The sequence below is a fragment of the Lipotes vexillifer genome, unplaced genomic scaffold (assembly GCF_000442215.2).
Source record: "Lipotes vexillifer unplaced genomic scaffold, Lipotes_vexillifer_v1.1 scaffold773, whole genome shotgun sequence".
Classification (NCBI taxonomy): domain Eukaryota; kingdom Metazoa; phylum Chordata; class Mammalia; order Artiodactyla; family Lipotidae; genus Lipotes; species Lipotes vexillifer.
The window spans coordinates 910,938-926,840 of NW_006786767.1; the positions used below are offsets into that span (position 1 = coordinate 910,938).

The window sequence follows — 15,903 nt, forward strand, 5'->3', positions numbered from 1 at the left end:
CTGCCAATGCAGGGGACACGGGTTCAATCCCTGGCCTGGGAAGATCCCACATTTGTGGAGCAGCTAAGCCCATGCGCCACAACTACTGAGCCTGTGCTCTAGAGCCCGCGTGCCACAACTACTGAAGCCCGCGTGCCTAGAGCCTGTGCTCTGCAACAAGAGAAGCCACGACAATGAGAAGCCCACACACTGCAATGAAGAGCAGCCCGCACTCACCACAACTAGAGAAAGCCCGCACACAGCAACGAAGACCCAACACAGCCAAAAATAAAAACAAATACCAAGTGATATCACATGGTATTTGTCTTTCTCTGACTTACTTCACTTATGATAATCTCTATTTGTATCCATCTTGCTCCAATTGGCATTATTTTGTTCTTTTTTATGGCTGAGTAGTATTCCATTGTATATATGTACCACATCTTCTTTATCCATTCATCTGTTGATGGACATTTAGGTTGTTTCCATGTCTTGGTTATTGTGAATAGTGCTCCTATGAACATAGTGGTGCATGTGTCTTTTTAAATGATAGTTTTGTCTGGGTATATGTCCAGGAGTCAGATTGCTGGATCATATGGTAATTCTATTTTTAGTTTTCTGAGGAACCTCCATACTGTTTTCCATAGTGGCTGCACCAATTTTCATTCCCACCAAAAGTGTAGGAGGGTTCCTTTTCTCCACACCCTCTCCAGCATTTGTTATTTGTAGACTTTTTAATGATGGTCATTCTGACCAGTGTGAGGTAGTACCTCATTTTAGTTTTGATTTGTATTTCTCTGATAATTAGTGATGTTGAGCATCTTTTCATGTGCCTATTGGCCATCTGTATTTCTTCTTTGGAGAAATGTCTTTTTAGGTCTTCTGCCCAGTTTTCAATTGGGTTTTTTGTTTCTTTTGTTGTTGAGTTGTATGAACTGTTTGTATATTTTGGAGATTAAGCCCTTGTCGGTTGCATCATTTGCGAATATTTTCTCCCATTCTGTAGTTTGCCTTTTGTTTTGATTATGGTTTCCTTTGCTGTGCAAAGGCTTGTAAGTTTGATTAGGTCCCATTTGCTTATTTTTATTTATTTATTTATTTTTGTGGTACGCGGGCCTCTCACTGTTGTGGCCTTTCCTGTTGTGGAGCACAGGCTCTGGATGTGCAGGCTCAGCGGCATGTGGGATCTTCCTGGACCGGGGCACGAACCCGTGTCCCCTGCATCGGCAGGCGGACTCTCAACCACGGCACCACCAGGGAAGCCATTTGTTTACTTTCGTTTTTATTTCTATTGCCTTGGGAGACTGAGCTAAGAAAATATTGATACAATTTATGTCAGAGAATGTTTTGCCTATGTTCTTCTAGGAGTTTTATGATGTCATGTCTTATATTTATGTCTTTAAGTCATTTTGAGCTTATTTTTGTGTATGGTGAGAGGGAGTGTTCTAACTTCATTGACTTACATGTGGCTGCCCAACTTTCCCAACACTACTTGCTGAAGAGACTGTCTTTTTGCCATTGTATATTCTTGCCTCCTTTGTCAAAGATTAATTGTCCATTGGTGTGTGGGTTTATTTCTGGGCTCTCTATTCTGTTCCATTGATCCATATGTCTGTTTCTGTGCCCAAACCATACTGTTTTGATTACTGTCAGTTTGTAGTATTGTTTGAAGTCTTGGAGGGTTATGCCTCCTGCTTTGTTCTTTTTCTTCAGGATTGTTTTGACAATTCAGGGTCTTTTATGGTGAGGATCTCCAACATTTAATGGCTGGGTGTTTGGGGCTGAATTGTGTCTTCCAAAATTCATGTGTTGAAGCCTTAATCCCCAGTACCTCTGAATGTGACTGTATTTATAGATAGTGCCTTTAGAGAGGCATTAGTTAGTCAGGCCATTAGGATGGGGCCTAATTCAATCTAACTGGTGTCCTTGTAAGAGGAAATTTGGAAATACAGATACCAGGGTATGAACGCACAGAGGAAACAACTTGTGAGGATACAAGACGGTGGCCATCTGCAAGCCAAGGGGAGGGGTCTCAGAAAAAGCCAACCCTTCTGACATCTTGATTTTGGACTTCAATCTTCCTGAACTGTGAGAAAATACATTTCTTATTGTCACCCAGTCTGTGGTATTTTGTTATGGCAGCCTTAACAAACTTATTACACTAGGTAAAAAGACCACCATGGGAGAAAACTGTGCAAAGATGATAAAAGATAAGTTCCTGGATTATTGTGTCACAGAAGAGTATATTGTCGCAGAAGCCAAGGCAATAGTGTTTCAAAAAGAGGGAAGCAGTGGACAGTGTTGAACTCTACTCAGAGGTCAAGATGAGAACTGAAAAATGTTCTCTGGATTTAGTGACTTGGAGGTCATTGGTATTCTTAACACAGACTCTCTTGATGGAGTGAAAGTGCAGAAAGTCAGAATGGTGTGGGTTAGAGTCAGTGGGAGGTGAAGAAAAAAAAGCAGTGTAGATGGGACAACTCTTTGGAGGTTGGGCTGTGAGGGGGGAGGGAATGAGGATTTACGGAGTTCTTTAAAACAATTTTTTATTATGTAAAGAAGTTTTTGGCTGCGTCAGGTCTAAGTTGTGGCACATGGGATCTTTTGTTGCGGTGTGCGGGCTTCTCTCTAGCTGTGGCGCGTGGGTTCCAGAGCACGTGGGATCAGTTGTTGTGGCCTGTGAGCTTAGTTGCCCTGTAGCATGTGGGGTCTTAGTTCCCCGACCAGGGATTGAACCAGCGTTCCCTGCATTGCAAAATGGATTCTTAACCACTGGACCACCAGGGAAGTCCCTAGGGAGTTCTTTTTAATGAGAGTGACTTGACCTTGTTTATAAGTCAATGGAAAGATTCTAATTTAAAGAACAAACTGAATATATAAGAGAAAGTAATTGGTAGAATAACATTCTTGAGAAGGCTGGAGGGGACAGAGTTCACAGCAGACATGGGGGAAGGGGGCAGTTGACCTTTTTGTTAACATAAGGGAAGAAAAGGATAGAAGGATTGTTGTTCATTTTCTGGCTGGTGAAGGTCCTAGGTTTTTTAAGCAATCTTTGCTTCCTAAAATGAAATCTCAGTTCAACTTTGCCTTATAACTAGTGTCATTTCCTCTCATGTTCTGGCATTTAGTTCGTTGGTTGTCTTATTTTCAGTGTGGTTGTGAGTCTTCACCTTAATGCCACTGGTATTTGAGTGAGAAGTTGGGAGAAGCTTCAAAGGCCAGTTGCTAGTCAAGACACCATAAAAATGACGTTTGTATATTCTCAAGTTTTACGTTTAAGTACTTACGCCATCTGGCGTTTATGATATATTCAGGAAGTCTAATACTTTTCACAACTTGCTAGCCAGTTACACATACACATACCATTTTAAATTCAGTATTTGAGTACCTATTAATTGATTTGTGTGACAGGGAAAATAAATGAGAAATCACCTTTCTCAAAGGCCTTAGTATTTAGGCAGTAATTAAATAAATATACCAATGAGTATAATATGTCAACAAATTAAGTGCCATAAACCCAATTATCATTTGTAGTTCAACCACAGAGAGGTTAGATTTTTCTGGCTTCCTAAAGAATCAGATTTGATAGGGGACAATAGCGGGTTGGAGATAACGGGAGGGGATTTAGAGGGTGCAGGGTGTCCAGGGAGGGACCAGAATGAGCAAAGCCTCAAGCAAGAAACTGTAGGATGTCTTTGGGAAATAAGGTTAAATTATGGTGGGAGACAAGTCATGCTCGAGTGAGTTTATTCTTCACTTAGTAGACAGCAAAAGAAAACACATTGGCCTAGAGATGGTTCGGGGCTCTAAAATGGGTGATTCAAGCTATACTTGAAGAGGATTAATTAACTTAGAATGTAGTTTAGATTTGATGGGACAAAAAACTAAACAATAGGCATGTTACAAAGTGAAGTAAAGTTTATTAAAAGTCAAGAAAATATGTAAGATTGTACATAAAGAAAATTTCAAGTTTAAATTAAGTTCCTCACTATCTCAACAAGCAGGGCTTTTTAAAATTGATGTTTATGGTACAAACTCCTCCACAAAAGCTCATCAGTGAACAAAATCTCATATTGTCCTCTTGGCCCTATCTTGGCCTCCTCAGAGGGGAGGGCCAGATGGCATCAAAGATGCTGTGGAAGAAATGGGACAGAACCCTTGGGATAAACAAAGTAGGTAGCTTCTCTCATTCTTCCTTCTCAGACAGGGACACCCTTTGATGGGAAAGAGGGAAGGGGTTATGAGACAGGAAAGACATACGGAGATAAAGCAGAGCAGCATTTTTGACTGATGAGCTAGGAGAGGTCAGGAAGGAAAGCAGGGGGCTGCCACTAACAGGTGACCTCATGTTTAAGGGAGAAAGTGCTACATGAGTTTTCTGATCTCTTTCCGTGTTGTTTTGCCCAGTTTACCAGGGGGCAGACAGTCATGGCCTAGGGCCTTCATCCAGAGAAAAGGCCCATACGGTTGGAGCAAGTGGGACAGTATAGGGTGAAAAGGAGCCCCTTTCTTTTCAAAAATAAATACCTGTGCCCCTAAAAATGTCAGGCTCCCTTTGGGGGTGAGTTCCCCGCTCTGATGCCCCTCTCAGATGTTCAGAAACATCTACAGCTAGCCCTATGCACTCTGATATACAAAGGAAGTACGGCTTTTCAGGAGGGTATACAGCTTTTGGACAATCAAGTTTTCTTTGCATCTGCTTATACCTCACCTGTTTGGACTCTGGCTGCTTTTGAAGGGCCGGCAGCTTACTTATGCATTAGCTTAGATTTCTCTACATTCTCCCTTTTCGGAGTTCCAATTCTGCTTCTAAGACCTAAGATGCCAGTCAAGAGGTTCAAGTTATTATAATCACCCATGTGTCAAGCGCCGGTGGTTAAGAGTAATAGATAGGAGGCAATAAAAATGAAAGTAAAAAAGAAATTTTAGGAATAACAAATTAAGGAATCGTGAATTTAGGGTTTAATAGGTCTTCAAAACAGATGCTAAATTGTTGAAGGGTGAAGGAGCGGAGAGGGAGTCAAACAGAACAGTACAACCCAGGTGCCAACAGCACTACTCTCCTTAGAGGGTCATGGTCCCAGCTCTGAGACTTACGGCCTCAAAGCAGCAGAAATCAGGCCGGCTGAGGATAGTCAGCCAAGACTGAGACCCCATGTACCAAGTGTGAAAAGCCATAGCTTACATGGGTGTCTCCTCCTAAGACTCCTTCTCCTGTGGTTCTCTGCCCCCTGCCCTCCCCAGTCTGACATTCCCTGTCAGCTTTGTGTCATTTCCACAATTCCCTTATTTCTTGCAGCTGAACTGATTCGGTGGGAGGGGGAGTGATCTTCTGGTTTCTCTGAAGTCACATTTGACAGGCCTCTGGGCCAACGTGTGTTCTTCTACCTCTGAATGCTGAGCAGGATGAAGAGAAGGGCAGGAGGGGCTCCACACGCCTGGATCAGGAATCTCGTTTCTCAGCCTTTCCCCTCGGAGACCTACCTTTCCAAAGCACGAACTGGCTGAAGGTGTCTCCTTCCCCTAGAGCCACCCCGTTCTCCTATTACCTTTCCTTCCTCCTTAATCCACTCACCTTTCTCACTATAAAGAAATCAGTCTGATGGAGGGGACGAAAACTAGACTGAGGGGAAAGCAAAGAAACCATTAGAGATAGAAAATGTATTTATTATGCAGATTTATTATGCAGATAGCTGTGCAAACTGGGGCCCTGGCAAGCTGCCAAAGGATTTTCCCAAATAGCTTGTGCATCCCTGTATTACACGCACCACATCAGTACCACATCCAGGAGAACAAAATTAGAATTCAGAAAACAGAGTACCTCAGAGGCCTACCAGATCCTGATTCCTTTTTGAAATATTCTATTACAGTAGCTTTGAGCAAACATCTTAGCTGGTTGCTGAAGGCTGGATCTGATGCTGAGCCGATGGTTAAGGCACCGGCTGTCCTAAGGAGGAAGATGAGGCCTGTGGATGAAGGATGGCAGCCTTGCTTCTAGGAAAGTAGTAGCTGATAAGGATGGTCAAGGAATATATATTTCATCATTTTAAAAAACTTTAAAAGTTTTTAAAATCAACTTTACTAAAACTACTAGTTCTTTAGTAATTATTGAAATAACCACTCCAGAAGTAGCAGGCCTTAGTTTCTTTTTACCATATCATAAATCTTTCCAATATTGTTAGTACTTATTACTGTAGAATTATCATCTGATATACTAAAACTCTTTTGATACTGCTTGAATTGTGCAAGTGTATAAAACACAACTTCTCTGCTAAGTTTTTACAGTGGTTTAAATAAACCATCACTGAGTGAATTAATTTCAGTAAGTATCTAAGTAAAAAGATGAAGTTTCTGTACAATTATAGCACTTGGGGGCCAATTCAGCTTCTTCTAGTAATTCTGGACTCAGTACAGTTCAAACAATGCTAACTTATATAGCAAGCAGGTCATTAGAAGAAAATACTAGTCCAGCAAATCTACATTATATCCTCATGGTCAAAATGAATTTCACACTGCTCCTTAAGAATACATTGAATGGGTTCAGAAATAAAACAGTTCACTTGTTTGTTTGCTTGTTTGTTTATTTTAGTGAACAGAGTGAAGTTCTTAGAATCAGGCCTTGGTCTAGGGGCCTGAAGGATCTCCAGAGAATTGATGTGAAAAAGATTCAGTATGTTAGCAAATGGCAATTCTTCAATTAATTCCCCTCTTTGTATATCTTTTAATTTAGTTGTTGGCACCCAGAAACGCTTGGGTTACCTCCTTGGATATATACAAGTTAGAAAATGCTTCTTAGTTTTTTCTCATTGAAGAGGGGTAGACTGAAAAACATGGCAGAAGAAGACTTGGCCTTGGATTAAATAATGACACCAGAAAAATGCAAGACATTTTCCCCTTCTGAGCTGGAAGTGCACACCATCAGGATAACAAAAGGATACATGTAAGTTGGGATGCCTCTTGAGGCCAAGTGTTTCCGAATAAGTCGCTCAGTACCATACCAGTTAAAACCTTTCGTGGCATGTCCAATGCGTGGAAGATGGACACTTGCTGTTAAAAAAAGAAAAAAAAAATCATGATGTCTTCATTCATCAAATTGATTAATGTGTATAAAATATACATAGGAGATAATAACATATTCTGAGTCACTTTGTGGTTTCCAATGAACAAAATGTATATAATCTTGGTGTGTCCCACTCAAAGCATATGATTATAATGTCAAAAATATTCTGGGGAGGGGTTGTAATAGGGGAAAATTAAATTAATTCTATTGAACACAAGGACCTACAGACTCTGGAAATAAGTAGGTACTATGGAAATAAAATACGATCAATGATCAAGACGTAATTAAAATAAGCAAAGATTCTTTAACAAGTCAAGGGGACTCCCCTGGTGGCGCAGTGGTTAAGAATCCGCCTGCAAGTGCAGGGGACGTGGGTTTGATACCTGGTTCAGGAAGATCCCACATGGTGCGCAGCAACTAAGCCTGTGTGCCACAACTACTGAGGCTGCATTCTAGAGCCCTCGAGCCACAACTACTGAGCCCCCGCGCCTAGAGCCTGTGCTCCGCAACAAGAGAAGCTGCTGCAATGAGAAGCCCATGCACCGCAACGAAGGCGTAGCCCCCGCTCGCTGCAACTAGAGAAAGCCCGTGCGCAGCAATGAAGACCCAATGCAGCCAAAAATAATAAAATAAATTTATTTTTTAAAAAGTCAATCAGTTCAAGAAACTGAGAGACACACTGGGCTTAGAAACAAAATTGAACTTGGGTTTTTGGCAGAGAACTGTCTGCTAATGCGGACTGGGACTCTCCAAGAGGCGTTTCACAACTGCATTATGACCAGTTTACTTCATCTCTGGTCCTTTACTTCCTCATCTGTAAAATGATACAAATACCCAAGTGGAGGCAGGCGGTCCACAGAGATAATGGATACAAAAGTGATGTAGTAAGGAAAAGGGCTTTGCAAATACAAGATGGGGAGGTTGTTACTTCTGTGATCTCTCATACTGGGGCTTACCTTTACCATGTATGCTGAAAGGGGTCTTGACATTTCTTACCTCCCTTTAAAAATCACATCAAATGCTTGGGAGCAGAAATTCATCTATCCCTGGGCACAAGTGGAAGAGCTTACCTTTCTTTTTCTTTGCTGCTAAAAATATCTTCTTCAGGCCCTCGTCTAGGGCTGCCATCTTAATGCCAGACAGGACATTGGCGCGATCACGGTGCTGGGCCACAATCAAGGCCAACTAGGAGGAATGATCGTTAACTGGGTTGGGAGCAGGAGTAGTTTCAAGGGGAGGTGATGGGAGTCAAAGTTCAGCTCTGATAAACTGATGTGGTTGTTTACTTACCAAATCTTGCCCTTTGTTTCTTGACTCTTTATCATCAATAGGAAATAAAAGGACGCCTCCCAAACTCAAATCTGAGGTAAAACAAAAGGGAGCAACAGAAAGAACACAAAGTTCACTACAGAATGAGATCCCTGAGGAAGGACTATTCTGAATCCTCCTTATGTCTTGCCTTTTCCAAATCCACTCAGGTATGGGTAAGAGTGGCACCCATCTTGTTCCTGATATTAGAGGAAAAGCTTTCAATTCTTGTGGAATATAATGTTAGCTGTGGGTTTGTTGTATACGGCCTTTTATATTATACTGAGGTATGTTCCTTCTATACCCAATCTGCAGAGGGTGTGTTATCGAAAGGATGTTGTATTTTGTCAAATGATTTCTCTGCATCTATTGAGATGATCACTTTTATCTTTCATTCTATTAATGTGGTGCATAACATTTATTGATTTGTGTATGTGAAGCATCCCTACATCCCAGGGAAAATTCCTGCTTGGTCATGGTATGTAATCCTTTTAATGAATTCCTGAATTAGGTTTGCTAATATTTCATTGAGAATTTTTGCATCAATGTTTACCAGAGATATTGGTCTATAGTGTTGTTTTCTTGTAGTGTCCTTATCTGGCTTTGATATTGGTAACACTGGCGTCATAGAATAAGTTTGGAAGTGTTCCCTCCTCTTCAATTTTCTGGAAGAGTTTGAGAAGGACTGATGTTAATTCTCCTTTGAACGTTTGGTAGAATTTGCCAGTGAAGCCATCTGGTCCTGGAGTTTCCTGTGTTGGGAGGTTTTTAATTACTGAGTCAATCTCTTTACTCATCATTGATTTGTTCAGACTTTCTAGTTCTTACTGGCTCAGTCTTGGTAGGTTGTAGATTCTATGAACTTATCCATTTCTTCTAGGTTATCTAATTTGTTGCTGTACCATTATTCATAGTAGTCTCTTATGATTCTATGTATTTCTGTAGGGTCAGTTATAATTTCTTTTCTGCTTTTATTTGAGTCTTTCCTCTTTTTCTTAGTCTTGCTAAAGGTTTATCAATTTTGTTTATCTTTTTGAAAAACTAGCTCTTAGTTTCATTGACCTTTTGTTTTTCTGGTCTCTATTTCATTTATTTCTGCTCTGAATTTTACGTCCTTTATTCTGCTAACTCTGGGCTTAATTTACTCCTCTTTTCTAATTCCTTGAGGGGTAAAGTTAGGTTGACTATTTGTGATCTAATTTCTTAATATTGCATTTATTACTATAAGCTTCCCTCTCAGAACTGTTTTTGCCCAACACCCCATAGGTTTTGGTATGTTGTGTTTCTATTTTCATTTTTTTGAAATATTCTTTGACTTCTCTGTTGGTTTCTTCTTTGACCCATTGGTTGTTCAGGAGTGTGTTGTTTAGTTTCCACACACTTGCAGATTTTCCAGCTTTCCTCGTTTTATTTCTAGCTTCATACCATTGTGAACAGAAAAGATACTTGGTATGATTTCAATTGTCTTATTTTGCTAAGACTTGTTTTTTGCTCTATCATATGATGTCTCCTTGAAAATGTTCCACGTGCACTTAAGAAGAATGTGTATTCTGCTGCTGTTGGATGGAATGTTCTATAGATGCCTGTTAGGTCCACTTGGTCAAATGTTTGTTTCAAGCCCATCATTTCCTTGTTGATTTTGTCTGGATGATTTACATATCACTGACAGTGGACTATTGAAGGCCCCCATTATTATTGTATTGTTGTCTATTTCTCCCTTCATATCTATTAATATTTGCTTACTGTATTTAGGTACACAGATGTTATGTGCATATATGTTTACAACTGTTATGGCTTCTTGATGAATTGATCCCTGTATCATTATATAATGACCCCTTTTTTTCTTATTACCATTTTTGGCTTAGAGTCTATTTCGTGTGATATAAATATAGCTATTTCCACTTTCTTTTAGTTTCCACTTGCATGGAATATATCTTTCCATCTCTTCACTTTGAGTCTACATGTGTCTTTAAGGCCCAAGTGGGTCTCTTACAGGCAGTATATAGTTGGGTCTTGTTATTTTTATCCATCTAGCCACTCTGTGCCTTTTGATTGATGAATTCAATCCATTTACATTTTATTTATTTATTTATTTATTTATTTTTGGCTGTGCTGGGTCTTCATTGCTGCACGTGGGCTTTCTCTAGTTGTGGCTAGTGGGGGCTACTCTTCACTGTGGTGCATGGGCTTCTCGTTGTGAAGCAAGGCTCTAGGCACGCGGGCTCAGTAGTTGTGGCACAGGGGCTTAGTTGCTCCACAGCATGTGGGATCTTCTCGGACCAGGGCTCGAACCCATGTCCCCTGAACTGGCAGGCAGATTCTTAACCACTGCGCCACCAGGGAAGTCCCCAATCCATTTACATTTAGAGTAATTATATATAAGGACTTACTAATGTCATCTTGTGCTTTCCAGTGGCTTTATATTTCCATTGTTTCTCTTCCCCTCTGTTTTCTGCCTACCTTTGTAAATTGGTTTATTTTTTTGTGGCGGTATACTCTGGTTCCCCTTCCTCTGTCTTTTGTGGATCTGCTCTAGGTTTTTGCTTTGTGGTTACTATGGCACTTACAGGAAACATCTTATAGACAGAACAGTGTTCAACTGCCTATAAAAGCTCCACCCTTTCACTCCTCCCTTTTATATTATACATGTAAGAGTTTACCTCTTTTTATGTTTTTATATTATTCATTAGCAATTTATAGTAGCTATAGTTATTTTTACTACTCTTTTCCTTTAACCTTTACATTATAGCTGAGTCGTTAACACACCATCCTAACACTGAGTTAGTTTTCTGAATCTGACTCTATATATTTTACCTTTACCAGTGTGTTGCATGAAAAAAACAGGTTTTTCCAGCTGTATAAGTGAACACACTTTCACATGTGTTCATGTCACTGATTAGTGTCTTTTCATTTTGGCTTGAAGAACTCCTTTCAGCATTTCTCGCAAGGCAGGTCTAGTGGTGGTGAATTCCCTCAGCTTTTGTTTGCCTAGGAAAGCCTTTATTTCTCCTTCATGCCCAATAGATAACTTTGCTGGTAAAGTATTCTTGGCTGGAAATTTTGATCTTTCAACACTTTGAATATGTCATTCCACTCTCACGACCTGTAGAGTTTCTGCTAGGAAATCTGCTGATAGCCCAATAGGGGTTCCTTTGTAGGTTACATTCTTGTTTTTCCCTGGCTGCTTTTAAGATTCTTTATCATTGATTTCTGACAGTTTCATTATAATGTGTCTTAGAGAAGGTCTTTTTGCATTGAGATTATAGGGTGATCTATTAGCTTCATGGACATGTATGTCCAAGACTTTCCCCAGGTTTGGAAAGTTCTCAGCTATTATTTCTTAAACTCTTTGTCCCCTTCTCCTTCTAGAAGCCCAATTATTCTGATATTTGTGTTTTCTTGTTTCAATCTCATAACTCACATGAGCTTGCTTTGCTCTTTTAAAATTTGTTCTTTCATCTCTTCTGTGTTATTTCAAAATTCCTATCTCCCAAAGTCACATTCTTTCTTCCATATGGTCTCCCCTGCTTTAGCTGCTCTCTATTGCATTCTTCATCTCATCCACTGACTTCTTCAGCTCTACGATTTGTTTGGTTTTTTAAAATTTCAATCTCTTTGAAAAGAAGTCATTATGTTAACATATTTTATTCCTGATTTTGCTGAGTTGCCTGAGCCGCCTTGTAAAATTCATTGAGTTTCTTTATAACTGCTATTCTGAATTCTTTGTCAGTCAGATCATAATATTCTGTGCCTTTCAGCATGGTTGCTAGAGAACTGTCATTTTCTTTCTGTGATGCCATATTTCCTTGATTTTTCATATTCCTGGTACATGCTGGTGCTTTTGAATCTGAAGTAGCAGACAGGTCCTCAACTCTGTGCTCATTACCGTCAGCAGATGGGGTATTATGTTCTATGGTTTTGGTACTATCTCGGTTTTTCCTATGTGTTTGTGCTCCACTCTTCTTGCTCTGTCTTGTGGCCAAATTTTTAAGCTTCTGTGTCCTCTCTGATTCTTACAATTCACCGGGTTGGCTGCACACCTTTTACCCCCAGAAGGTGGCGCTATAAATCAAGTTTGTGGTTTCTTCCCTGCCCATCAACAGGACCTGTTTTGAGTGGGCTCCTGGTCTAGCAGAGCTCGCTCTCATGGACACACTGCGGAGCAAGCACAGGGAGCCAGCAGCAGAGTTGGGGGGAGGTGTGGGTTTAACACTTGGTGCATTGGGAGTGCCCACACACCTGGTAGGGAGATCCCGAGGGTGGTACCCCCAGGGGTCCTTGAGTGAACTTCCTACTGAGCACATGTCTTTGACACCATTTGAAATTCTTATCTGCCTCTTTCCCAATATCCTTCCTTCCCACAGTCGTGGAGCTCCCACCTTAGTACTCCAGATGCTGGCGGAGAGAAACAGGTTTTTCCAGCTGTGTTCTACCTGGCGAGGGTAGCTGGGTGCCTCTGCCAGAAAAATCAGCCCCTTGAAGTGTTTCCTTGGGGGGAGGGTTGATGCTGGGAAAGTCTCTTACCACCTCTGCTGCAAGCAAACTCATATTTTTCTTTTTCTCCAATGGTGTGCCAGAGTCTCCCTTCAGGAAGTCTGGACTTCTGCAAGTTCTGTGTGTGAGTACCTGCCCAGGGCAGCACTCACCTGATTTCTGCCCTACAGCAGTGAGAGGGGTCTAGGCAGTTTTGCTGGCTCCATTGGTTCCTTGCCTATATGGAGGTGTGTCTGTCTCTTACCAGTTGCAGTGGTGAGGCTTCCCTTGGGTCTCCCAAAAGACCCACCAAAGCACCTTTGTTCATGTTTAGATGTCTAAACCGTCAGTTAAAAGGGGAGATTAAAGAAGGAATGTCTTATGCAACCATGTCACCCCCTTCACGCCTGAATTTTTATGATCTCCTAATTCAATGCCTCTCAAACACTGCCTACAAAGTACTCCTGTAGGCATTGGAGAGTGAATGCAAAACCCAGAGGCATCCAGGCTGGGACGGGGTGGGGCACTATGAACGTAAAATTCCTGTAGAAAGTCTTACGTTTGTCTTAAACTATTCAAATATTGTATTCTACCATACTTACATATTTGTATTTGTATATTTTCCTACCTCATCCAAATCAAATCAAATTCTCTAGCGAAACAAGCTCATTTAATTCTATGGCTTTGCATACTTCAATTTTTTTTTTTTTTTTTTTTGGCCTACTCCAGTTTGAACCTTTTGTCCTCTTAGTCCATCCTGCATACCCCAATTGTTCAGGTCATTCTAAAATATTTGCTCTGCTATGCCATTCTTCTACTCAAATCTCCCATATCTAGCCACTAGCCATTGGATAAGGTCCTGCCTAGAATGGCATCTCCCTGGACAAGTCATGTACGGTCTTCTATACTGTGGCCCAAGTCTCTCTTCTTTAAAATCTAACTCTCCTCTATTCCTCAGCCTAAACCCTCTATTCCAGCCTGTCTGACCTACACAACATTCCCCCAAAACATTCGCTGTGTCGCTGCAGGGATCATTCAATACCCCATACTGGGAACGGTGGAGTTACAGGGATACCAAAAAGAATGAGACATGGTTATGGACTCTCCTGCCCTTTTCTCTCCACCTATTTAAATTGAACCCAACCCACCCTTCCAGACCTAAGAGAACTTTCACCACTTTCCATGAAGCCCTCCCTGATAATTCAAGCCCACTTTTCATCTACCTTTTGCTCTACCTTATTTCAATCCTTCTTCAGAAAACAGTGCACACCCCCATCTCTGTTTCCTTACTGACCACTTACGCCTTAACTCTGTGCAAGCAGGTTTTACTTTTCACACTCTCTTCCAAGTGCTCCAAGGTCATGTGACTGCCCTTGGGGCAAATCCAATGGCCTTTTCCCAATGCTCATCCTCACTTCAGTGTCTGACACTACAGACCACTTCTTGACATCTCTCCTCCCTTGTACCTCAAAACACTCCATTCTCAAGGTTCTCTTATTTTTCTGACAATTCCTTCTTTCTCCCCTTCTTGCCTCTGCTCCTAAATGGAGGTGTTTTCCATGCTCTATTCTCTGCCCTTCCATTCCTCACTCAAATGGGAACTTCTCAGCCTGCATCTCTAACTCTGACCTCCTCCTGAATTCTCTCCTTTTCCAGCTGCCCAATCAATATCTAGATCTGGGTTAATAATTTCACACATATTAAGCCCTGTAATATGTCATCTGTTTTAGTAGAAAGAGTATTCACTCTAAGTCCTTACATCCCCTTCTACCCTGGAGAAGTGAGCAGAAGAATGAGGGAAAAAAAACAATCTCTAAGAAATGTGAAGAGCCCTCCTCCACTGGACGAGATCCTTTATTTCCTACAGAACTTGAGAGGCTAATCACAATAATCACTTTACTCCTCTTGCCACTTTGTGATGTCCACACATAACAGGAGGTGCCCCGGCCTCTCCCTATGCCAAGGGGGAATAGTGTTCAGCTTCCAAGTTCCCCTGCCCCGCACAGCTCTAATTCTGCCTCCAGGGAGTGTTACTTCATAATACAACCTGCTTCCCTTCAGCACCCAGGTCTTGTTAGCACTTCAGTGGTATGTCTCAGTTCTCTCCCACAGGAGTCTGACACTTTCAGGAGCTATTCCCTCAAGAAGATGGAGTGAATTGGGTAAACAATGAAATGATCTTCAAGCCAACACTTTAACATGCTTGCAGGGATTGACATTTAACAAAGTACTTGCACATTCATTCATTATCCTCATTATAGTCCCATGTGGTGGGTGGAATAAGTATTATTCACAAATTACCAATGAGAAAACAGACACAGGGAGGGGAAGGGATTGCCTCAAAGTCACAGATCAACCAGCTGACTGATGACAGAATGCGGCTCCAACTGGCTCATCCCACTCCTCATCTAGTGCTTTTTAACGCACCTAATACTTGTCCTAAGCGTCCTCTCCCCTCTTCTCCCATCCCTACCCCTTCCCTCTGCTTTGCTTCTTACCTTTCATTTTCCCAGCCAGCTCATATATTTTTCTTGGCTCAGCAGATCTCTTTTCCAGAGCTGTGAATAAACCACCTCTGCCCCAGCGGCCAGAGTCATCTGATAGAAGAAAGAGGAAATGTTCTATAGGAGGCAAAATCCAGTCCACAATTTAAAAAAACAAAGATACACAGAAGAGACCTGTAGAAGAATGATTTTTCAAAGAGCAGAAGAAACTAATCTCCTGCACATATTATACACTGGACTTCTCAAATATGTGTAGGTTTTCTGGAATATACTTGGCCATCATAACAGAAAAGCATCAAAAAAATTAGTGTTCTGAAAGAGCAGAATCTCTGCGGTACTTCTGTAATTCCTGGGAGATGGCTGAGGAAAGATGCAGAGCAGACGTAATACAACAGCACACAACTCCCATTTTACAGGTAAGAAAATGGAAAGGTTAAATGACTTATGCAAGCTGGTACTAACACAGCTAGTTAGTACCTGGTATTTAGTCATTCATTCATTCGATCATACTATAAATATTTGTTAGTATTACATATCAAGAACTGTTCTAGGCACTAGGGTTACAGCAGTGGACAAAAA

At 41.2% G+C, this 15,903-nt stretch overlaps 1 protein-coding gene across 4 annotated transcripts in view; it reads right to left on the reverse strand.

Annotated features, from left to right (window-relative positions):
• Window positions 1–5,657: 5,657 nt before the first annotated feature.
• The window catches only part of CHD1L (chromodomain helicase DNA binding protein 1 like), a 51,617-nt gene continuing 41,371 nt past the window's right edge, over window positions 5,658–15,903 (reverse strand). For all 4 annotated transcript variants that reach the window (XM_007459378.1, XM_007459376.1, XM_007459375.1 and 1 more), the window contains 5 exons: window positions 15,319–15,417; window positions 8,330–8,400; window positions 8,110–8,224; window positions 6,918–7,026; window positions 5,658–5,988 (listed from right to left, as the gene is read on the reverse strand). In XM_007459378.1, coding sequence (XP_007459440.1) covers window positions 5,910–5,988; window positions 6,918–7,026; window positions 8,110–8,224; window positions 8,330–8,400; window positions 15,319–15,417 — 473 coding nt within the window. In that variant the 3' untranslated portion in view covers window positions 5,658–5,909. The remainder of the gene's footprint in view (window positions 5,989–6,917; window positions 7,027–8,109; window positions 8,225–8,329; window positions 8,401–15,318; window positions 15,418–15,903) is intronic.